This window comes from Bubalus kerabau, chromosome 15 (assembly GCF_029407905.1).
Source record: "Bubalus kerabau isolate K-KA32 ecotype Philippines breed swamp buffalo chromosome 15, PCC_UOA_SB_1v2, whole genome shotgun sequence".
Lineage (NCBI taxonomy): Eukaryota > Metazoa > Chordata > Mammalia > Artiodactyla > Bovidae > Bubalus > Bubalus kerabau.
The window spans coordinates 42,908,721-42,933,732 of NC_073638.1; the positions used below are offsets into that span (position 1 = coordinate 42,908,721).

The 25,012-nt window shown below is 46.8% G+C and overlaps 1 protein-coding gene and 2 long non-coding RNA genes across 7 annotated transcripts in view; 1 reads left to right on the forward strand and 2 right to left on the reverse strand.

Annotated features, from left to right (window-relative positions):
- Positions 1-8,655, reverse strand: part of LOC129628959 (uncharacterized) — a 58,275-nt gene extending 49,620 nt beyond the window's left edge. Inside the window, exon 1 of the long non-coding RNA XR_008703017.1 lies at positions 8,471-8,655. This is a non-coding gene — a long non-coding RNA (uncharacterized LOC129628959). The remainder of the gene's footprint in view (positions 1-8,470) is intronic.
- A 3,180-nt stretch (positions 8,656-11,835) lies between these two features.
- SWAP70 (switching B cell complex subunit SWAP70) overlaps positions 11,836-25,012 on the reverse strand; it is a 98,288-nt gene continuing 85,111 nt past the window's right edge. For 2 of the 5 annotated variants that reach the window (XM_055548667.1, XM_055548665.1), the window contains exons 8-12: positions 22,291-22,398; positions 20,562-20,728; positions 14,444-14,642; positions 13,386-13,482; positions 11,836-13,040 (exon numbers count right to left, since the gene is read on the reverse strand). In XM_055548667.1, coding sequence (XP_055404642.1) covers positions 12,934-13,040; positions 13,386-13,482; positions 14,444-14,642; positions 20,562-20,728; positions 22,291-22,398 — 678 coding nt within the window. In that variant the 3' untranslated portion in view covers positions 11,836-12,933. Of the gene's footprint in view, positions 13,041-13,385; positions 13,483-14,331; positions 14,643-20,561; positions 20,729-22,290; positions 22,399-25,012 lie in introns of all 5 variants that reach the window. The other 3 variants (XR_008703022.1, XR_008703023.1, XR_008703024.1) reach the window with 3 other exon arrangements.
- On the forward strand, positions 14,647-19,077 carry LOC129628966 (uncharacterized). Its single transcript, XR_008703025.1, has 3 exons — positions 14,647-14,786; positions 15,077-15,177; positions 18,943-19,077. It is a non-coding gene; the product is annotated as an uncharacterized LOC129628966 (long non-coding RNA).

Below are 25,012 nucleotides of genomic sequence, written 5' to 3' on the forward strand. Positions count from 1 at the left end.
TGGCATCTTTCTCCAACACCCGAGCCCAGGCAGAGCTCAGCAAGAGAAACTGGGAAGCTCTTCTGACCTCTGGGGCTCCAGACCCACCGCCTGGGCCATTGCCCTGCCCCCGCTCCCATCTCCTCATCTGTGTCCCTTGCCCTCTCTCTGCCTGGCTGTCTCTCCTTATCTGTCCCCGGGTCTATCTTTGTCTCTTCTCCAGGCAGGCTGTCTGCAGCGGAGGCTCCCCAACAACAGAGGTGCTGACAGCGAGGGGGTGTGCGGAGGACACTCCGGGTCCTTTCTTGAGCCTTATCAGAAAAGTGAAGTGACTGCTCAGGGCTCAGGCTGGAATTTCGCCCTGGATGACCTTACTCGGCTTGCTGGGGCCTCCCTGGGGACAGCTGGGGTCAGGCCAGGCAGGAAACAGGCCCTTGCTTGTTGGCTGCTGCTCCTCCCTCCTCACCCACTCTCACCCAGGCCAGACGGCAGGCAGACTCCAGCCAAGCGTGTCCACAGAGGGCAGAGGGCTGCCCCTTCCTGAGATGCCTACAGCAACAGGGCCCAGGGCTGTTTGCCCCAGGGCGGGAGTGGGGGAATGGTGGAGCATGCAGGACTAACGTGCCTCCAGGCGCCAAGAGGGCCCTCCTTAGGCCCCCCGGCCCCAGGAGGAAATCCCCAGGGGCTGAGCCAGAAGCGGGGGTGCTCTCACCCTTGCCTCACGAGGCCGCCCGGCTGGCCAGCACTTGCCCGCACATGCACGTGCCAGGAATGACGGAGTGGCCCTGGAGCCTGGGCACCTGGGTTTTGTGTCCCCTTGGGCAACTGCTTAACTCCGAGCCTCACCTCCTTCATCGGTAAACTAGGAGAGCAGCGCTGAGTTCCCGGACTGTTGAAGATAAAATGAGCTTGCAGCAGGGCTTGCTCCCTTGGGCCGCGAGACTGGGGGCTTCCTCCACCCCGGGCCCTCGCCCCGCCCGCTGGAGCCGGGGAGCAGCGCGCCTGGTCCGGCCGGGACAGTCCGCAGCGCACGCCTGCCCCCTGGCGGCCATGCGGGTCCTCGCGGCCGGCACTAGGGCATTTCCCCGGCCCGCGGGCTCTGGGTGTGGGATTTTCCGGGGCAGGTTAGAGTGCAGGCAGGGAACTCTGGAAGTTGGGGGTTTTCTAGCGACTCCGTTCACATGAAGTTTCCCAGGGTTGGTTGGAAGAGAAGACTGGGATTGGCAGCACAGGGGTGGACGGTCCAGATTCCATGTATGCTGGTGTTAACTTTAAGAAGAAAGAAAGGGAAGCGAGTCCCTAACCTCAGGATTGTTGTTTAGTCGCTCAGTCGTAGCCGATTCTTTGCAACCTCATAGACTGTAGCCCACCAGGCTCCTCTGTCTGTGGGATTCTCCAGGCAAGTATGCTGGAGTGGGTTGCCATTTCCTTCTCCAGGGGATATTCCTGACCCAGGGATTGAACCCGAGTCTCCTGCAGTGGCAGGTGTATTCTTTCACGCTAAGCAGGAGACCCAGGTTTGATCCCTGGGTCGGGAAGATCCTCTAGAGAAGGAAATGGCAACCCACTCTAGTACTCTTGCCTGGAAAATCCCATGGACGGAGGAGCCTGGTAGGCTACAGTCTATGGGGTTGCCAAGAGTCGGAAGCGACTGAGCGACTTCACTTGACTTCAAGCCACCAAGGAAGCCCAACCTCAGGATAGGGTTAGGTGAAAGCCACCAATGAGAGGAGAATTGTGGTCAATCAGCTCTGATGGAGCCCAGGTGAAGTCGTTCAGGCATGTCTGACTCTTTGCAACCCCCATGGACTGCAGCCTACCAGGCTCCTCCGTCCATGGGATTTTCCAGGCAAGAGTACTGGAGTGGGTTGCCAGATGGAGCCCAGGGGGACTGTATTGGTGAGGCATTTGAGAACAAGGATTTCTTTCAGAGAAAGGCTATTTACAAGCCAGCTTTTATGAGGAGGCCACCCGCCCTTCCCCAGCACTGGACTGGACTTTGGGAGTGTTCAGGGCTGAAGTGCCGGAGGGAGCCATACCCCACTGCTGTCGAAGGGGAACCAGGAAGAACATCCAGTGTGGTGATGGGGCTGCAGCCCTGGGTGAGTCCCCAGAAGGACATGCAGAACAGCTGTGGCCACCACAGAAAAAAAGCTGTAATGACCATCAAGGAAGCCACATAAGCCCTGAAGGAAGAGCAGAGCCTGGGGCTCCTTGGTCTCTACCCCAGGCCCTTGAGATCCACCTCACAGCCTGCTGGGGCCATCCGAGTGGCTGGTGTGGTGGGACGTGGGAGCCAGGCTGGGAGGCACCTTCACTGGAGGCCCTCACTCATTCACTCAGAAGTGACACTGGCCTGTGGAGGGGGAGCCATGCAGGACGGACCTACCTCAGCCACCTGCGGGATTTTCCCAGAGCTTGCCACTCTGTCAACAAAATCCCCACTAGGGAGACCAGCTCTGGCCAAGATGGAAAGCTCCTCACCACAAGACTTTGTAACTAGATGCAGAGAGACAAAATGCCGGTCAGAGCACATCTGTGAAGTTGAGAAACCCGAGAGGGCTATGCATCGCCTCACCAATGAGAAGGGGGGCATTGTGTGCATACAGGTGTGACACCCTCAGGACACACCCCTTGTGAGAACGCAGACCCCCAGCCCAGCTCACCCAAGGTGACTCCGTCGCCTCACCAATGAGAGGGGGGGCGTTGTGTGCGTCCAGGTGTGACACCCTCAGGACACACTCCCTGTGAGAACGCAGACCCCCAGGCCAGCTCACCCGAGGTGACTCCCCAGGGAACCGTGAGTAGGACCCGGGTCTGTATCACTCTGAAATTCAGGTCCTTTCCAACTCAGTACTTTTTTTTTAAATATTGTAAAATCCTGCCCATTCATCAAAATCGTTAACATTGTACTTATTGATCTACCAGCCTCATCAAATCTCATCATGATGAAATTTTCCTTCCATTTTGTAAATTTATTTTCAATTTCAAATATTTTCAATTTAAATTTATTTTCATTGCTTTACAATGTTGTGTGAGTATCTGGTATACAACATGAATCAGCCATAAGTATACATATATTCTCCTCCCTCTTGAGCCTCCAGTATTTAATTTTACAAATCTTAATAGGGTTATTCCTGGCAATACATTGTATTTAATATCTACCAAACTACAGATGAATCATTTGATATTTATATGCAAATGAACCTTTCCTGGTCTTTCTTTGCTTATTTATCCATCTAAGAAGGGGCCTGTATTATGGATCTTACACATTCCTAGAAATATAAAATGTCAGAATTATCCTACTATTTAAGGTAATAGCCACAGCATATATAGGTTGTATCTTACCATGAGGTTACAAATCCTTTTGAGGGGCAACAGTCATTACCAATCTCCTTTTCAGCAATTCCTTACATTGGCATTAACCAAGCCAAATGAATCTTGGGAGGATTCTCAGTTGACAAAAGCCACTCACCCTATTCATCACCTTCCACTTTATCCTCCCATTCATTATTGCAGCTTTAACAGTTCTTCACCCATTACTGCTACATAAAACAGGCTCTAATAGTCCAACAGGGATCTCATCCTATATGGACAAAATGCCACTTCAGCTACACTAGACAATTAAAAATACCTCGGGTCTCTTGTAATCTTAGCTTCTAATCTTCAGTACTTGCCTCCTTACTAGTGTTGAATTATCACAGGGATAAAAATTGGTTAATTTTCAAATTTCTAATTCTTCTAGCAAACTCCTCTTGCCCAGTATTTCCTACTTGGGTAGTACTTGAGATGGGGAACATGAGCTCATTCAAGCTGCCATGACTTATCTACGGACCAAAGCAGTACACTGGACTGCACCGCAGCAGGGGTCATCAAGATGCTCTGGGGTGTATTGCATACCTTCCAGTTTTCTTCATTTCTGAATTGAATTTTCTTTTCTTGATGTTGATCTCCTTCATATCACCTCAAGGTTTCGACTTGTGAAGGAACAAGTATGATGGGGATAGCAGTCTTGAAAGGAGATATTGTACATAAGCAGAAGGAAGAGCAAAGGACCTGCCCATTTAGATACTCTGCTGTAAGCGTCCAGGTTTGTTTCTCATAGGGAAATCTGACGCACCCGGAATGTTGGCTCCTAAGGAACTGCTGTTGTGTGCAGCTCATCAAGCGTTGAACTCTATGTAGCCTTTTTGGGAATATGGGAAAGAAGAAAGCCACAGAGTTGTCCCTTCAGTCTGAGGAAGATCTGGATGATTCTACGCAAGCGGAAACGACTTGAGATTTCTGTGTGGACACACCGCTACCAGTCAGTCCATCTTCAGCTGACTGAATGCTGTCTAGTAGCCCTTCTCCAAGGCACGGGTGCGGTGTTATGGTTTCACCACAGATTTTCTACTGATTTCATTTTTGGAATCTGCTTGTAGACTCCAGGTCCCTTTAGTATATATATAACCTTTGTTTCTTTAAAAACACTTTTGTTTCACATTTAAAGCCCTGTATTAGTCAATGATTCTTATTTGAACCATTTGCCATTACGTAAAGATAAATACTTATTTGTGCTTTAAATAAAACTCATGTAGGAAAGTCTTGGGGGAAAAAAAAACAGTAACATGAATAGAAAGACAAACCACTGATCACCCATGTAGTATCATTGGAAAAAGGAGATCTACTTTCTACTGTCTTAGAACTATAGTCCTTATACCAGTAACTAGCATTATTAAAAATAACCTCCTAAAATGAAGAGTCTTTGTAGTATATCTGTTATTTTGTTCTTCTAAATCAGGGAAAGAAAATAACATATCTCTCTGTGATGCAAGTAAGAAGCTCCAGCTCTACCGTCAGCACCCAAAACTGAAATTCTACTTAAATGAGTCCCTGAACAACTTGTTTATGAGACAATAACAGCATCTTTAAGTACTTTTAGTATTAAACAATATCTTAAAAACTAATATTCCTATGTACATTGTGGATTATGTGACCTTCCACGTATATAAATACACATGCTTTTTCATATGTAACACATATGTAACACATGTATAATCATGAATTAATTATCTACCACATGTTCGTGCATGTACATCAGCTTATTACAGAACACATTAAACAGTTCAATTCCCATTAGATTCCAGTCCCTACAAATATTCACGGGGTAATTAAATGATGATTGTATAGGGCATAGATTTGTGTCTGTGTTTTTATGTTGGGGTACAGTCAATTAACAATGTTGTAATAATTTCAGGTGGACAGCAAAGGGATTCAGTCATATATATAAATGTATCCATTCTCCCCCAAACTCCCCTTCCATCCAGGCTGCCACATAACTTTGAGCAGAGTTCCCTGTGCTATACAGTAGGTCCCGCTTGGTACTTGTGAAAGCCAAGCATTGACCAGTTAGAACCTCAGGCTGTGAGGGCAGGCACTGTAGAAAGAAGCCGTTCATGCAGACCCTTTATCTTACAGCCAATAGTGCTGTGAGAACAGGGCCTTGGGACTCGGGGATGAAATCTTCTACACCTTTTCTGGGTTCCGGGCATGCTCCCTGAGAAGAAATATTTCAGATGCATATGCCCTCTGTGGGGGAGCAGACAGCCGAGGTTGGCAGCAAGGTGCAGCTGCTAGGAGGAGGGGGTGGGCCTGGGCTCCGGAGCGGGTGGGTGGACAGGTGAGCATGGGGCTGGCAGCAGTCCTGGCAGCCCTGAAACCAGACTGTGGGCTTCAGTCCAGGGTGGGCCTGGCTGACACAGGAAGGGTAGCAACCTTGAGAACAGAGGAGGAAAACAGAAACTGGGGCTCCAAGAAGACTGCTCTCAGAGACCCACAGAGACCTGTGGGCGAGACTGGCCAAGACGGTGGAAAAGAAAAGCCCTGAGCTCACCTCTCCCGGGCACACCGAAATCACAACGATCCACAGGACAACTGTCAATGGAAAAGACCAGAACCTACCAGGAAAGACCTTCTACAACCAAAGACACAAAGGAGAGTTGCTGGAGCTGCTCCAAGTCTTTGCTCAAAACCCATGAATCACCACCCTTTAGCAGGAATGTCCTTGCTCACAACTGCCACCTCCCCCACCGTTAGCAGGAGGGGACATGAATCTAAGTTAAAGGGTCCAGAGATAAGAAGAAAACCCCACAAAAATGGATATTTAAGTTTATAAGCTAAAAGCTCTCGATAATCCTACTCTTCCAGAATCTGGTAGAAAACCACGGTACTAGTTTATACCATCAGTTCAATTTACTCTAACTTCTGGGTTTCAACAATGAAACACTGACGGCAGATTTCAAACATGACTAGCTCCCAACTTACTGCCTCCATAGAGCTTCTGTGTTTTCAACCAGCGTTCTGACGATAGGCTTTTATTCTGTTAAGAATATATTTTAGTGATATACCAACTTGGGTTGTATATCAAGATTTTATTTCAGTGACTGCCGGGAGCCACCACGGGAGATCCCACCCATGACAAAGGTCATGGGGAAGAGACCTGACAGGCAAAGGCGGATCAGGCCTCCAGGGACCCCCTGAATCTGCTCGGGCATCTACCCCAAAACCGAAATCTGTCTACTGTTTATTATATTATGCCTTTCACCAACTCTTCTGTCATTAACAGGGGGCTATCCCCGACCACCTTTCTCTGGAAAAAAATCAACTTAGGGCTTTAGTTAATGGGCATGATAGGAGTATCTCAATTCAAACCCCTCTGTTGGCATTCTAGCTTGCCTGACAGGTTTATCCATACTCTTGCAGTTAACACACTTGATTGTTCACAACTCCCCAACCTTGAAAGGCACGGGAAACCTAAACATTCTAAAAGTCCTAATGAGCATCGAGTCCTTTAAGGGATGAAAAATTATTAGAATACATAGTACTGGTAAAGGGCTTCATTATTAGGCCAATGCTTGCTGCCAAGTGCCCATATCCCTTATCCATTGTGCACCTGGGAGTGCATTGGTTAATATAGTTGGAATGTAAGAAAAACAAGTAGCAGCCTTGGAATTAACCACATCAGACCTTTGAGCTAATTGGTTCTTTCTTTGTTGTAACTCACTGCACCTTTGCTCCATGAGAATGTAACTCTGTTTAGTACTTTCTGAGGCTGGGAGAAATAAAGAAGAAACACTTTAAGGGAAAATAAGTTTTCTGGCTGATCAGCCTTTATCAAAAAAGAGTCATAAAATGTCCACAGGCCTCCAAGGCCAGAAGATAATGTACACAACATTGTTTATGGGAAAGGTGTGCAGAAAAAATCCTGGTTTTGATAAACAGATGTAATGTTTGGGCTGACTCTGTATGACTTTGCATCTTTCATTTCCCTCTATGTACAAGTCAAGGTATAAAAGTTCCTTTTGAAAATAAAGTTATGGGCCTCGCTCACCGAAGCTTGGTCTCCCCGTGTCGTTCTTTTTTCCTTTTCCCTCCTCTTCTCTCTCTGTTCTTCTTTCAGAATGACTCCTTGGAACACAGGAGCTTCATTGGCTTTCTGTGTTTATCAAGGAAGATCAAGCCCTGCTCTCCGCTTTGCTATCCTTATCGCCTAAGCCATCATCCTGAGGGTACCCCTGGATCCTGTTGGGGCTGGACCCTGGCAGGTGACATTTCAAAGATTGTTTTTTTAATCGGCCTTCTGGTAAAACTCTGTATTACTTAATAAGAAAAGCAGATTTTTAACGTTTAAAAAAAAAAAAAGAAAAACCTAGATGGAACCAGCTAGCACCAAAGATGATGCCGAGTCTGACCTCCAGCAGACCCTGAGTATCATTATATGTTGAATTTACTACATTAGCATATTAAATAACACACCTACCAGTGGCCAAAACCAGACACCAAGGACCAAAAAGGGACGGTCAGGGGATGGCACCCCCACAGCCCCTGCCCCCTTCCCCACAGGCTAAAGCACAAGGCCTCCCCAGAGTCAGTCCCACTCCTCCCTCTGTTGTTACTCTATAATTTAATCCCTCTTGCCAGGTGGGTGAGAAGTTGATTTGTGTACTTAATTCCTGCTTCTTCATTTTTTTGGCCACTGAGTAAAGCTTATGCTGTGTCAATTTCAACTTTGGTTTCATTGCTGGCTGCTTGAATCCCGACAGAAAAAGAACCCTACCCTGCCAAAGTTGAGAGCCTCAGCCAGGCTAGGCCTGAGTAGGGTCCACAGAACTTAATTCAACCAAAACAGGAAGGAGCAACAAACTCACGATATAATCAAACCCCATCAACCCGGGGTGGGGGTGACCCACAAACTAGAGAATAATTACATTGCAAAGATTCTCCCACAGGAGCAAGAATTCTGAGCCCCAAATTAGGCCCCACAGCCCCAGGGGTCCAGCACTGGGAACCGGAGCCCCCCAAATATTTGGCTTTTGAAGAACCAGCAGGGCTTAACTGCAGGAGCCTCCTGGGACCAGGGAGACAGAGACTCCACTCTCAGAGGGCTCACAAAATCGCATGCGAACCGGGGCAAAAGCAGTTATGTGATAGGTGCCTGGACCAGACCTACCTACTGGTCTTGGAGAGTCTCCTGGAAAGACGGGGGCACGGCTGCAGTGCACCTTGAGGACAGACACTGGCAGCAGCCCTTCTTAGGAGCTGTGTGGACGCTGGCGCTGGCTGAGGCTGAGGCTAGGGGACTGCATTTTGAAAATCTCCCTCCAGCTCATTAGCCTAACAACCTGCAGGTGCCTCAAGCCAAGCAACTAACTGGGCGGAGACACGGCCCAGCAAATAGGCTGCTTGAAGACCAAAGAGCCCACAGCTGCTTCCAGACTCAGCCCTGCCCACCATCGAGGCAGACACCAGAAGCAGAAAGCTGCAATGCCCCAACTGGGCCCTGGCTGGTCCTGTCCACTAGCAGACCACCGCAACCTTCAGGACACGCCAGGCCCCTTACCCAAGTGAGTCAGGAACTGCTTCCACCCCCCGCAAATGATCTAAAATGAACTCCAGGACCCCTGGCCCTCCAGCCAGACTCCAGGGACCAGCTCTGCCTGCCAGTAGCCCCAGGCCCTGGCTTCACCTGCCAGTGGGTGGGCAGCAGCCCCAGAGCCTTTGGAGCCCTGACTCTGTCCTTCAGTGAGTCAGCACTAGCCTGGGCATCCTAGGAAAGAAGGAACAAGACAAAGCCCCAGAAGAACAACTAAGTGAGGTGGAGATGGGCAGGGTTAAGCGATCTCTGGGACAACATCAGGGGGCACCAGTACTCATAGTGGTCCCAGAAGGAGAAAGGGCCTGAGAAAATATTTGAAGAGATAATAGCTGAAAACTTCCTGAACCTGGGAAAGGAGTCACCCAAGTCCAGGAAGTGCAGAGAGGCCCACACAGGATGAACTCAAAGAGGAACACCTAAGACACCCTGTAATCAAGAGACCCATCATGGGCTGCTACTCAAGGCAGAGTGTTGACTGCGGGCAAGAGGCTGGGGGACCTGGGACAGGAAATGAGAGATTTAGATGGGGAAGAAGGGCAGGATGCGGGGCTCGGGGCTGACTGGAGTGGGGGCTGCTAGAGAAAGCTTCCCTCTCCCACTCATCACGTCCTCCGGCCCTCATCCGGGCCCTGAGGACAGCTGTTGAGGAGGTGGACACAAACAGGGAGAAAGGCCTTCATTCCTGTGGGTGAACGACCCTGCGAATCAGTATGCTGCATCTACATAGTAGACATGGAAGAGGAATCTGAGGCTGGCCCTGGATGGAATTCAGTGTCCACCACAGATCTACCCACTCCCCAAGGGCAAAGACTCAGCAACCTCAGAAAGGTCAGTGGAAGGTGGGCACAGGACAAGAAGGGGTCAGGGCCCACTCCTCCAGAGGGGTGAAGCAGGGACATGGAACCAGCTGTGTGGTGGGAGACAGAAACACACCACGATAAAACCGTGTAACATCAAATGTATTTAAAGAACCCAGAGGAGGCAGGTGGCGTCATGAACCACATCCTAGAAGACGGTCAGCTGTTCCTGGGTAGATGTGGTTGGTCCCCTTCCAGGTCCTCTGCAAAGGGGAGGGCTTTGGACCAGCTGACCCCAGGGACTAGCCAGCCCAGCATTCTAGAGGCACTAGTACAAAAGAGAAAACTACAAATCTTGAGTATAAAGCTGATATATTTTACTTATGTAACCACTACCCATTTCCAGCATCCCAGAAAGTTCACTTGTTTCCAGTCAATAACTTTCCTTTCCACCCCCAGGTAACCACAATTCTGACTTCAAAAACCGCAAATTAGCTCTGCCGGTTCTAGAAATTAATATAAATGGGGTCAAGCAGTATTTTCTGTGTTTGGCTTCTTCGTTCAACAAAATGTCTGTGAAATTCATCCACGTTGCTGTGAAATTCATCTCTCAGTAATGCTACTTTTAAATGAAGTATAGGATTCCTGTCTGAACACACCACATCCACAGATCTGTTTCAGTTGATGGGTACTGGGGTTGCTGCTGCTTTGGGTCATCCTGAACAAAGCTGCAGTGAACCCCCTGCAGGGTCTCCTTGTGGACACCTGCCTCATTGCCCTTGGGGGGACCACTGGCCTGCAGGCAGGTGTTGTCTCTAGCATGAGTAGATATCACCATTTTGCTTCCTAAGTTGAGGGGTGACTTTTATGGGTCTCAAAATGAATATAAAAATACAGAAGGAAGTAGAGGGAAGAACAAGAGGAAAGAAATAGATGGACCTTAAAGTACTCCTAATACTGATTCTTGCAGTCAATGCTGAGGCCCTACTATGATCTGGTAAAAGCTGGGCCGCGCCTCTTTCCCACTCCCCGTGGCCTGACGTCACCCCATCCCTGCTCTGCCAGGACAGCTGTGACTTGCTGGCACGGCTGTGGAGGCACGATGGAGGCCGTGCCAAGTGGAACAGGCACCGGTGCTCTGTGAGGGACATTAACAGCCGGGCCATAAATCTGCACACTCATTCCTCCCCAGCTGCTGAAATGGTTCCGACAGCCCCTCCCCACACTCAAGGTCATGGCAGCTTTACATTTCCCGCCTCAGCAGCCTGGATCCTAGGAAGACTTTAAAGCATATACGAAGCAACTTCCCTGGCACATAAGCGGAAAAGGCCTTTACAGAGTCTCTGAAGCACAGTGCCCCACACGGGCGAGCCTCGGCTCCTGCCCTCTGCCTGCTCACCGAGCACTCGGCCGCTGTCCTCCCACATGCATTCCATTTACACCAACGAGGTCAAGTCCTGACACCCCTCCTAGGGAAACCCTGACGCCAAGAGCCTGTTCTGTTCTGGACCAGAATGTGCCTTTCTGCAGAGAATGTTGATCAGGCCAGGTAATTCTTTGTTACAAAGACCGTCCGATGAATTGCAGGGTATATAGCAACACCTCTGGCTTCTACCCTCTAGATGCCAGGAACACTCCCAGTAGTGACCACCAAAAACGTCTCCAGACACTGCCCCTCCACATCTCAGCTTTCCAAGACATGATCAGGCTGCACTAAGTGGGCCTGCTTAATCCACAAAAGGCATTTTTTAATCTTGGCAACCGTGTAAAACAAAAACAAAAAAACCCACACTGTTTACTCTGGTAAAAACTGAAAGAAAAACAGGAGAGGCAGAAAAGAAAATTCGGGAAAGCAGAGGCAAGAGGATTTGGAGGGAATAGTGAGGACGAGGGAGAAATTATCCGTGTGAGTTCCCGCTTGTAAGCTGACGCATCCACCATGGTTTCCCACATCAGTGACTCAAGCGGCAAACTCGAGGCCATAGCTAACTTCGTGACAGTGTCGGTTTGGGGGCTACAAACTGCAAATCCAGTATTTCAGGAAGTGTCCCTAAATCCAAGTTCACCTCATTATATGGAAACATGCACACATACACACAACCTTACCCTCCTGTTCCGTTAAATCAGACAGCTTAAAATGTATGCTCTTCCCATATTTTTTTATTTTCTTACCGACTCCAATTGACTAAAACAAACAAGAACCATACAAAACATTTTTAACATATCTTAGAAAATTAGCCAAAAAATTAAGAAAATTCAGCATATTACATTGTACAATATTTAGGTAAGAATGAAAATTATAAATATTTTGTTCCCTCTCAACACAGCACATCACAAAAATACATTTTAAAAACTTTTTTCATGTGTAATTTCTAGGAATGATCATACTGCTGTTTATTAAGGCAAAGGTCTGATTAGGACAAGCATTCACACACACCAGAGATGTTCTGTACAGTAACTACAAATGTAAAACCGAGGGGTCTGCCAGCACATGGATGGTTGAAACCATTTTAAATAGTAGGAAGAATTCAATTAGTATCAAAACATCATTCTGAATGGGATTCACTTAGTTCATCTCTGTGTTATCTTTGATTCTTAAGTATCTATCTCAGCCAAAGCATTATTAAAAAGACTTCTGCTCCCTTGAGACAGTGCCTCTGGAGCTAGATGCCAATTGCTCACATGGCATTAAACCTGTACAACCAAAGACACGAATGGCAACCCCTCAGTCCGAGCGAGGACCACGTCCAGGAGAAGTGCCTTTTCCAGCTGAGCAGCTGTGGTCAGAGGCAGTCCACGTCTACCGCGGACCATGGTAAGCAGAGTGGCCAACTTAGTTTAGAAACAAGCACTTGGAGGAGGAAATACGCTGCTGCAAAAACAGCCCCAGCCCACAGAGGTTCCGATACCCAGGGATCTGAGCGCCTCCCGGCTCCTGGTCATACGCCACTGAGCTCTCTGCACCGCCGCCTCCAAAAAGAATCTGAGGGAGCTGAAGGGAATTTTCAGAAGCTGAGGTTTTCAAAGAAAGAAGAGTAAATAAAGAGCCTGACAATGTTGACTTTTTTTTTTTTCTTTTCAGGTAAGCCCTTCCTTATTGGCAGATAAATAAGAAGGCTTCTTTAGTATACTGACCCCACAGGAGGCGCTGGATTAGAAGCAGAAAATCCAGGGCCTTCTGTCTTTAGCATAAGGTTCTGCAGCTGTGCCTGCAACCCACACAGCTGACGTAACGACGGCTCACTCTGTGGTTTTCTTTTCTTTCCAGCTCTTCTGTCGTTCCTCAAGTTCTGCCTGGGTGAAAGCTGCCGGGCCCCAGTTAGTGATCAGGTGAGCGCTTTTTGAACCTAAGAGACAAACGCGCATCAAACATACAAGGTCTTATATTCTTCAATTAACATTATCATTTTTCTATAGACAAGAGAGTACATTTTTCTACTTTATTTTCTTTTCTGAGGAATATCCATAAAGGTCATAGGAGGCAAAACCATCAGAATTTGTACACAAAGGGAATTAAACAGGCCTTCTCATCTATCAGAAGGCAAAAGAAATTCAAGAAAAGTTTATTGCAAAGAGCTGGGTTCCTGTATATTTGGGCTAAGAAAGTTTTTTTTTTTTTTTAGCACAATTCAAGTACACAAATAAAACAGAAAAATTGACTAAATATCTGATTACTTCAGAGAGTGTGTTACCTGGTTCTATCAATCGAATTAATCCTTCATGATGGGCCACTTTGTCCTTCCAGCTCTTGGTCGTCTTAGCTGCCATCTCTAGCTTCTTTTTAACTCCCTGGAACAAGAGCAGACTTTAGACTCTGCAAACACACAGGTAGTTTAAGAGCCAAATAACACTGATTGGGCACTTGCTCCATGCCTATGGATTATCTCATTAAGTCATTCCAGCCACAGAAACACGGGCTATTATTACCCCCATGGTACACAGGTGGAGACTAGGATTCAGAGCAGTTAAATAACCTGCCCGAGGTCCCCCAAGGACCTAATTCACACTAATTACAGATGACGTATAAGATACTTCTTGGCCAGTGACGCCTTACTGCCTCTCGACTCCAAATCCACCCTTCGCTGTCCTGCCTGTGACCCTCGCCAGCGGGCCCCACTTAAGCTTCATCAGTGGAGGAGCTGGCAGGACACTGGAAGAGGTGGGGGCTTTGCCTCCAGGCTCCGCTGTGCTCATCTCAGCAGCTCCTGTGGCACGTGGGACACCCACGGTGTCCATCTAGTGGGTTTCAGTGGCACCTCCCCTGTGGGCAGCTGCCACCAGCGCCCCAGAGGGTAGCTTCCCCATCACAGTGCTTCGTTGGGCTTTCCTGCCGTCCAGGGGCCAAGGCCATGCCCTCTCCAAGGAGGACCAGATCCCAGCACTGGGCTTATAGAGCAGAGTGTGTGTTCCTTCCCTGCGTGCTCTGTCCCAGCCGGAGTGGGGATGGGGGCAGTGGCTGCTTCCTGTGTCTGCTCTTCCTGTATTCTTAAGAGTTTTTGGCTGTTCAGTAGGTAATCCTCTGTTGTAGTTAAAAGCTGATTATATTAAACCTTCCTTGTTCAAATTACTGTGTGGTTTCAGTCTCCCGATTGAATTCCAACTGTTATACCTCAAGGCCTGTGAAAAACCCTTACTTACAGCTAAGCAACATTCTCACACAGCTTTTTATGGCAGAGCAAATAAATATTTTCTTGTTTTTAAATGTTTAAGAATTTAAATGCACGTATTTGCAGGGATGGGCGTAATTGACCTCGTACTGCTCAAGTGCCTGTTTCCGCTCGAGCTCGAGCTGCTGCAGCTGCTCCAAGGCTTCCTGGAGGGCCTGCTCTTTGATGACGCGCTGGTTCTCCAGCTCCTGCTTTTCCGCTTCCGTGGTCTGAATGGCCTGCTGCTGCTCCAGATGCCACTTCTCCAGCTCGGCCCTCTTGGACGACTCTTCCTCCAGCAGCCTGCAATACAGAGAGCTCAGGGTGACTGCACCCGACCCAGAAGATGACAAAGCACAGTGGAGCCTTAGAGGAGCTGGGAGGTCATCCAACCACCTCTCTTCTCACAAGAAGGAAGCCAGGAGCCAGAGAGGCCCAGATTTGTGGGTAAGGTGACCCACGGGTCTGCTCCAAGCTCTGTTTCACCCTTTTATGAAAAAAAAAAAATTAAAAATAACATGTACTGAAGGCTTAATGGGCCAAGAAAGAAGTGCATTTTTTCAACTGATCCTCACAATAGGCTTACGTACTATTATTATTCAGTTCAGAGATGAAGAAAGTGAGGCACCAAGGGAAGGTGACCTGGACCAGGTCATCCACCTGACAGGCAGGTAGCAGGGCTGAGTTTTGAAGTCTGCCTGGTTGCTACAACATTAAAACACTTTTTTATCTAACAGAAACCTATTACCAAGGGAAAAGCTGGCACACCAACAAAGGCAAAGGAGGAGGAGCTGACAAAAGCCAGAGGAAGCTGACACCAGCTACTGACCGAGCACAGGTCAGGCTCTTTACCTTTACCTTCATTCCTGTGATCCCCCCAGAATTCCGTGTTATTGTTATCACAATACCAAGGTGTTATTGTCCCTGCGGATGAAGTCAAAGGATTTCAAAGTATGACGCACAGGTAAGCAATGGATTTCAACCCAGGCCCACGTGACTTCAAAATGTTATCTTTTAATAACAGGCTACCTATCAGAGGACATCCCAGGTTAAGCAGATATTTAATAAATAAACTAACTTGTACCCCAAGTATAGACAACGTGGTTAGACGCCAGCCCAGGACAGGACGCATGTCTACTGGCTTGATCGTCAGAATTACGTAACAAACCTCACAGCAGGCCAGTTACTGCTGCCTAAGAGCATCTGCACGTCTAAAGCCAACAGCAGCAGAAATAAAGTGACAGACTCTACAGCCACTATCTGACCACCCCAATCCTGCACCACTGTAAGAATTCCCTCAACGACATCCTACAGGGTGGCCTCCGATCGTGTGTGATGGGCCACTGCTTCACAACCCGGGTAGTTTATTTCTGGGCAGCCTTGATCCTTAAAAGTTCTTTCTCAACTAGGATGTGCTCTCCTATCTCCTCCCCCGGGTTCCACAAAGGGCCAGTGTGCTCCCTCTGAGTCGTCTCTTGGATGTGACATCGCAGTGAACGCTACCCTGCCACCAGGGGCTGACCAGAGTGTGTATGCTATACACCATCCATGTGCTTTCCTAGACATGGGAGATACACCAGTGAACGAGACTGGAAGATCTGTTTCTTCATCCTAGTGGTCAAAGTCTGGAGGGCAAGGGACATTGCAAAAGGTGAGGCTGCCCAGCACTGAATCCCCTTCACGGGTCCAGGGTTGTCCTGATGAAAAACGGGGTCCATATCCCAACACAGAAGCCACAGCCCCTGCCCTTCTGCCCTAGCAAGCTGGGGTGCAGTGGAAGCTGGGCTTGGCTAAGCAGCTGTCATTCCTAGAACTTCGTGAAACCACTGACTCACGAGAGCAGAGACAGTGGAGAGTTTATCTTGCTGGTGGTAGCAACATGCAGTGCTGAGTGATGGCAGAAGCAATGGGGACATCTGACTGACAAACCCATGGTGCCAACGTCTGCATCAGCGACATCCTCCCTGGCTTGTCCCATGGCCTTGTTTGGTCTGCTCAGCCTCCCTTGGTTCCTGCCTGTGTTCAGGGCCTGGCCACCTGCCTTTCTGAGGAATTGGTGAATTTCTCAAGAACCTTCCAAAAAAAACTGTTATTGCTTTAGCTAACCCAAGTTGGGTTTTTCTGGTTTGCAAACAGGACTCCTGACTAAAGATGAACCTCTCTGTACCTCAATTTCTTCATTTATGAAAAAAGGAATAGGAACTATGTGTGTGTGTGTGTGTGTGTGTTCAGTCATGTCTGACTCTTTGCAACCCCATAGACTGCAGCCCGCCAGGCTCCCCTGGACATGGGTTTTTCCAGGGAAGAATACTGGAGTAGGTTGCCATTTCCTACTCCAGGGGATCTTCCCAACCCAGGAAATGAACCCAAATCTCTTGCATCTCTTACAATAGCAGGCAGATTCTATACCACCAGCGCCACCTGGGTAGCCCCACTAGGAACTACTCCCACCATCAAAGGTTTGCTGATCCATTAGATGTGATAATGCAGGTAATGTTCTTAGAACCATGCCTACCGCATTGTTAGTATTGAATAAATGTCAGCTCATATTGTTATGATGGGACTATTAGCTCATTTGCTCTGAATGCTCATGAAGACTGCCTGAGAGTATATGAGTATATGAGGTTTTTGGCAATCAATTATATCAGAGAAGTAAAACCCTGAACCTTTTCAAATGAACTGCTTTTAAGCCAAGTCTCCTGGATCCTGTACTTGTTCTGTTGATACTTTAAATTATCTTCTTGCTCTAAAACCAGCATTCCAGCCTGTCAACATCTTTTTTGAATGCTTATTTTGATATTCTATACATTACATTTCTTCTCCATCTGCAAATGAGATATAAAGGAACAGAAACCAACAAATTCCGATGACTATCAAATCCAGACATTAAACTCTGCAAGCACCACCCTCTTCAGCCTTCACAAGAACCCTATGAGCTTATTACAGATAAGGAACTGAAGGCTGAAAGTAGTGAAGTAACTTTTCTAAAAATTACACGGCTAGACAGTACAATGGCTAGGAATCAAACCCAGATCCTCAGTCCGGGGCTATCTATTACTGTGTGGACTGTTGTTCCATATGGGCCCAAGAGTAGAACTTGGATCCACCCATTCAAAAAAGATTCCGTGGGTACTTACCATGTGCCAGACAATGCACCTGTTGCTGGGGATACAGACCTGACCAAAGTGTGCTCCCAGGCCTTACAAACATAAAAATTCAGTGGGTGGAAGTTATAATGGGGCAGACTATGGCTCAGTCTCAAGAAGTTTCCAATAATTGAGCTGTCCAAATGGTAAATGAACAGTTTCCTTCTGAGTTCCACTCAGAAGAGGCTAGATAACCTTAAGGATTACACATTAAAAAACAGCAACACCACTTCAATTTTAATGGAAAAACCCAAAACAAGAAGACCCAGATGGTTCAAGTCAAAGTTCTTGTATTTAAACGATTCGCGATTAAAAGTATCTCTGGGGAAACGTAAGACACTGACAGAGGAGGGACCGTCCACGGGAAGAACAGTGAGATGCCAAATGTTCCAAGAGTGCCTTGCTGTTGCTTAGAACAAGGACAGAGGTCAACTACAAAGCCCTGTATATACACCCTCAGCGAAGATTACGTTACAGTTAACAGAAGTGCGTGTGTGCTCAGTCGTGAAACATAATCTTAGCTGCAGGGTGTATACAGAGGGCTTTTCAGTTAACCTCTGTCCCAGCTCTAAGCAACAGCAAGGCACTCTTGGAACATTTGGCATCTCACTCTTCTTCCAGTGGACGGTCCCTCCTCTGTCAGTGTCTTAAGTTTCCCCAGAGGTACTTTTTAATCGCGAGTCGTTTAAATACAGGAACTTTGACTTGAGCCATCTGGGTCTTCTTGTTTCGGGTTTTTTGTTTTGCCATTAAAATTGAAGTTTTTTCAGCTTTTCAGTTCATTAGTGCTAGACTTAAACGTTTCTATCCCAACTCCATGATGATTTCCTTTGACCTTTTACCCACAAAGGGTACCCTGAAGAGTGGGAGCAAGGAGAAAGCCCCCTTGGTCAGTCTGACAAAATGTCCCTCTGAATCAGGCCCAGGCTCTCGTGACTTTGGAAAAAATATGGACTCACCACACTTTAAAAAATGACCACTAGAGGGCGCAGGTCTGTCCATTTCAAGTTCCAAAATCCAAGTTAAAAACAGAATAGTAAAATGCCTAAAATGGCCTTTAAACACCAAGAAAAAGTAGTTCGTTTTTGTATAGTAATTTTAGCTTATTGGTACAGAGCTGTATGTAGTAGTTATATTTCCATTTACCAAGTTGAAACCATTTTTCCATTTACTGAGATTAGAGTGTACAAAATAATTAATCAGAGCTTTTTCTTCTTTTGGCCATGCCATGAGACATGCAAGATCTTAGTTCCCTGACCAAGGATCAAACTTGCGCCCCCTGCAGTGGAAGCGCAGAGTCCTAACCACTGGATCACCAGGAAATTCCCTTGTTGTTGTTCAGTGACTAAGTCATATCTGACTCTTTGTGACCCCAGGCACTATAGCCCGCCGGGCTCCTTTGTCCATGGGGTTTTCCAGGCAAGAATTGGGGAGTGAATTGCCATTTCTTTCTCCAGGTGAATCTTCCTGGACCAGGGATCAAATCTGAATCTCTTGCTTTGGCAGGCGGATTCTTGACCACTGCGCCATCACGGAAGCCCAGGGAATTCCCTAGCCAGAACTTTTTAAATAAAATACTCATGCCTGGGCTCCTATCCACAGATATTTTGATACCGTAAATCTGGAACAGTCCCTACATGTGCGTTTTTCAAAGCTTTATGTAAATGATTCTGATACTATTGATTAAAAATTACTGCCATTAATTATCCAAAACTGTCTTATTCAAAACATCATTCTATAAACATGAAATAACTAATACTTTAATACATTTCTAGAGTTACCTGGTTCCCTTTATGATCTGATCTCTGCCATGTCATAATTAATCTCCCTCACAGCTTCAGAGAAGTAAATATATATTGCATCTCATCTGTGAATTCTCTACATAAGGGCAACCTATAAACTCAACACATCACAAATGACGAGGGTCAAAAATATCTAACGTCCCTTAGAATGTCTCTCTTTGGAAGTCACATGGGACCAAACCTTCCCATGCAGTGGACGGTGTGTTAACATCGCAATTGTACAGCGCCACTGCCACTGCCCAACGGCAAGTGGGTGAAGGTCCCCAGACCCTGGCTAATACCACGATGAACACGCACTTGTGGGACCCGTATGTTCCAAGCAATGTGTAAAGCATTCAATCTTCTATTAGAAGATAATTTTTCCTTAACAGAATCAAACATTTCAACACCTAATTTGTTTTTGAAGTCATTTTTGGCAACGTGCGTAACAAGCCTTTCTTTCTCTCTTCCTACCTGAAGATTAAACAAACACCTCTTGCAGCTCCATGTGTGGATGCAGTCATGGAAAATCTATCCCAGCTCATCCCACACCTGCTCCTACAATGGTGTGAGGTATGCCTGTACTAACCAGCTGCGGCTACAGGGCAACGGTGGTTAGTGCTGCACCCCCTGACGCGACATCTCAAGGACAGCTAATGGGGAAGCAAGTTAGAAACTGGGAGATGGCAGCTGACATTTGCTCTTTGGGGTCTTCATTCAATTTCGTCCCTCCTACTGCTACCAAAGTCAAAAGTGAGAGTTCTCATCCGAGATCACGACCATCATACATAGTAAACCTGACTTTAAAAGATCTAAGGGGGGAAAAAAAATCTGTTTCAAGAACTTCTAAAACTAAGAATTATGTAAGGAATGTCACCAATCCTGAAAGACCAAATGGAAACTGCTCAGTTCCTCACTGTCCCCCAAAGTGGCTGCAGCTCTGGCCTAACAGGCCCCTGCCTCCACACGAGGGCCTTCTCAGGTCTGGAATATGTGGAAGAAACCAGATTCTCATCAGGGCTGATGCTGGCTCCACGGACATTCTAGAATCTGACTAAGGGAACCACACCAAACACATCCATCCGACTACTCTGAAATAGATACATGGCCTGTCATTAGCCACAGAAGCAAGGGTTTCCCAGGGGAGATGGGGAATAAAGAGCCCAGCCAGACAAGCCTCCAGAGTCCCTCCCATCTGGCAGAGACTCTTCCCTCTCCAGCAGAGTCAGTGCTTCCTAGAAAGTGTATGAGCCCAGGCAGGGCACACAAAGAGCAGAGGATGAGTCGATCCGCACCTGGCCTGTAGCTTCCGCACAGTCTCTTCATCTTGCCGGGCCTGTCTCTCATCCTCGAGAGCCTCCTGCAGCTTTAGGTACATGTCTTCCAACTCCCGGACCCGCTGCAAATACTGCTCCAGTTCAGAGGATTTCTGGGCAACCTGTTCTTCCATCTGCTGCCTGATCTGAGGATATAAAAGTTATGTTTAAACCAGGCCAACTTCGCCCTCAGGAAAGCCTCTTGCTCCAACACCATCCTGAGTGAGGCCACGGCCACAGCCACAGCCCTTCAGGGTGGGCAGGGCCCTGTCCTTCACTCCTTGATGATGGAGGAAGCAGGAGTACCACACCCATCCGCAAGACCACAGTTTAAGAGTCCAGGCACACAGACTACACCCAAAGGCTGTTCTCCTGCTCTGGTGTATTTCTCATCCCTTCCACACTGTGTTTCAAACTCAAGAAAAAAATACTTCCCTGTATAATTTCTCTTTAAATTCCTTTCTGTCTTAAAGCCACATCCATCTAAAAGGAATGAACCTTTCCCACTCAGAACACCCAAAGGGTTAAAATAAGGGGGAAAGGAAAGATGGTCTCCTGCACTTACCTGGCTGCCTAGCACCCTCTACTTTCTCCCTCCCTAGGGCACCTCCAGACCTGGGGGACCCTCAAGCATCTAATTAGCATTCTAACACATTTATGGTTTCTCCATTCTGGATTAAAGAGCCTTGAATCTCTGCCTTAAAAGTTAAGACAAGGACATCATAAATGTAATATCAAACATATTAGCACATGTCTCTGCAGTTTGTATTTTCACTTGCATTAGCTTACTTCATCCTCATAAGGGTCATGAGAGATCATGTGACATCCCCCTAATTTGAAGAAGAGAAACTAATACTCATAAGCAAGAGCAGAGGACACGAACCCAGATCTGGCTGTGGTGCAGCACCCCCTCAGATCTCGGGTGCCTTCCTTTCACAACACACACACATCCACTTCAAGTCTAAGCAACACAAAGTTGCTGAAGGAAATGTCAGAGCACCTATTTAGCAGGCCATGGGCCCAGCCCTCTCCCACACACTGGAACCCGATGTGAGGAGACCTGTGTTCCAGTTAACCAGCTCACTGCCTGAAGCAACTGGACCGTGGGGATGAGAACCCCTAAGAGGAGTCAGAGCTGCCAAGAGTGGCTGACCAGCATTCACACATTCTCATGACTTCAGAACCCCCACTCTTGCTCATTATAGAGGGGAAATATCATGGAACCTGTGCTTACTTTTTTCCATAGTTAGTTATTTTCCAAGCCAAAACCCTGAAGAATGAAAGGGATGCTAGCAATAATCATACCAGGATGGTGGGGACTGTCCCAGGCAAACCAGGACGTGGAGTCCCCCTCCCCACAGCACTTATCAACCCATTCCATAAATTTGTACTGGAGGTCTTGAGAGCAAGATTTACCTTTACATGCTTGGCATGATACCTGGCACACAAGAGAGTGCTCAATAAACTGATAATGAGTTAATAACAAACACAAAACCTCCCTAACAGCCAGCCCACCATGAGTCAGCGGCAGAGACAGCTGGCAAGATGATCTCACTCTAGCCTCCCAGGTCTTCCCACTTCACCAAGCCAGGCGGGCCTCTGCTTCTCCACCCACACAGGTTGGCCTCTGTCCTTCTGCTGACCAGGACGGGATCGGGGCGGGCTCTTCAAGTTAAAGCAGCAGCACCCCGGGGAGTGCGGCACTTACAAGCTTCTCCCGCTCCAGCTCCGTGCTGAACCTGGCCTGGAGCTCCACTTGAGTCTGAAGGCGCTTCTTTTCTTCTTCTGCTGCCCGAGATGCTGCTTCTTCCAGTTTCTACCCGAAAACCATTCATAGAAAAGCAGGGACCGTTACAGTGGAAGTGCATTTGGAGAGAAAGGGTCACATTTAAACATTATGGGGGAAGCCAGTCATTCTCAATGTTCAATAAAGACAGAATAAACCCTGTAGATCCACTGCAATTCCATTCCAACAATTTTCCCAGTCAACATACAAAACAAATTGGATAAACGAATGACTCCTAGTAAGCTGCAACATTTTGCAAAGAAAATTTTAGTGTTGTCATTAAATTCATTTGCAAATGCATCTGTGAAGTTCAAATCTATTTCTTGTGTTCACTGCAGTTCTGTCATCTTAACACTGTTCCTTAAAAACTTTGTTGTTGTTGTTATGTTAGCCGTTCAGTCTTGTCTGGCTCTTTGCAGCCCCATGAACTGTAGGCTCCTCTGTTCATGGAACTCTCCAAGCAAGCATACTGGAGTGGGTAGACATTCCCTTCTCCAGGGGATCTTCCCAATCCAGGATGGAACCTGGGTCTCCTGCATTGCAGGCAGACTCTTTACTGTCTGAGTCACCAGGGAAACCCAACTTCCCAAAGGGTGGTTCTCTAGTGAAACAAGGGAAAAACCGAAAGCAATCATTTAAAGTCTCTGAGAATTATCCTGAGAGCATACAGCAAACAAGAGAACATTTATCCAAGAAAATCAACTAAATCTCAGCAAGAACTGTGAAAGTCTATGGCATTTGAACGGCATCACGGCCTCTTCTCCACCCTACCCTTGCCTTGGCAGTAGAAGGAGGCTCTACCCATGGCCATGGAACCAAGACCACAAGGCTCCCTCTCAGTTTCCAGTCTAAGGATATGGTATCCCACAGGAGGATGCAGACAAAAAAAAAAAAAAAAGTTGTCTGCCATTCCAATAAACAAAGGATGAAGTCTGCTATCAAGCCATCAGCCACTGCAGCCATCCCAACAATGACCCATGAGGGAAATTCAGGGTGAAGAGAAACAGGACGCTGGCCCTCGAGAGTTAAAATGCATACCTACAAAATCATTTTAATGAGCTAAAATCTGTATCTTCCTATATACAGAAAAGCACTAAAATCATTAACTTGAAATATCTGTTTTTTTGTGATAAGCACTAACCACACGGTTTTGTTCTGGTTTTTTTTTTTTCCAAAAAAAACTCCTATAAATCCTGGCTCTCCGCCTATCTCTTTGAAACAGCTCCTCATAGCTGAGAAGCTTTCTCCCAGGCAAGAGTCCTCAGTAAAAGGCACCAGATAAAATATAACTCTCAACTTCTGGGTTGTGTGTTTTTTTCAGTCAACAAGATCAACAAACTAAATCACAGGCCAGCTAGAAGTCTCACAGGGGAAACAGGGGAAGACAGCAAAGAGCTCCCAAGTATTAGGAACAAGTTTCAAAGTCAGGCCTCAAAGATCAAGCGTGGGCCAGAATTTAAATATCAGACTATGGGGCAAGTTAGGCCCCAGGGCATTGTTGAAAACAACAGAGAAACCTGTGAGATGAACACCTGAGAATGGGACGCCAACTGAGGCAGCCAACTTAACAGAGAGATCAGAGGTGATCTCTGGCAGACGGAACCCCGCTGCCACATATAAAAGTAAACTCAAAACGGATTAAAGACCTAAATGTGAGACCAGATACTACCGAACTCCTACAGGAAAACACAGGCAGAACACTCTTTGACATAAATTACAGCAATATTTTTTCAATCTGTCTTCTAAAGGAAAAGCAATACAAACAAAAACAAATGGGACCTAATTAAACTTTAAAACTTATGCACAGCAAAGGAAACCATCAAGAAAATGAAAAGACAACCTACTGAATGGGAGAAAATATTTGCAAATAATATGACCAATAAGGGGACTAATATCCAACATATATAAACAGCTCATACAACTTAACATTAAAAAAAAAAACAAACAGGCCTTCTCTGGTTGCCCAATGGTTAGGAATTCACCTGCCAATGCAGAGGACATAGGTTCGATCCCTGGCCCGGGAAGATCCCACATGCTGCAGGGCAACTAAGCCCGTGTGTCACAACCATCGAGCCCTTGTGCTAGAGCCCATGTTCTGCAACAAGAGAGGCCGCCACAATGAGAAGCCCACATGTCACAACTAGAGAAAAGCCCTTACACAGCAACAAAGACCCAGTGCAGCCAAAAATAATAAGTAAATAAATAAAAGATTTAGGGAAAAAAAGCCAAACCCTGCACACTGTTGGTGGGAATGTAAATTGGTGCAGCCACTGTTGAAAACATTATGGAGTGTTCTCAAAAAAACTAAAAACTAAACTACCACATGACCCAGCAATTCTGCCCCTGGGTGACAAGGTAGGAGTTTCGAGACAAAAACACTAATTTGAAGATATATGCATCCCAATGTTCATAGCATCATTATTTATTATTGTCAAGATATGGAAGCAATCTAAGTGTCTTATCAACAGATGAATGAATAAAGAAGATGCGGTGTTACAAATATACAATGGAATACTACTAAGCCATAAAAAATAACAAAACGTTGCCATCTGCAGCAACATGTATGGACTTGGAGGGTGTTATGCTAAGTGAAGTCAGTCAGACAGAAAAAGACAAATACTGTATGATATCACTTATGGGTGGA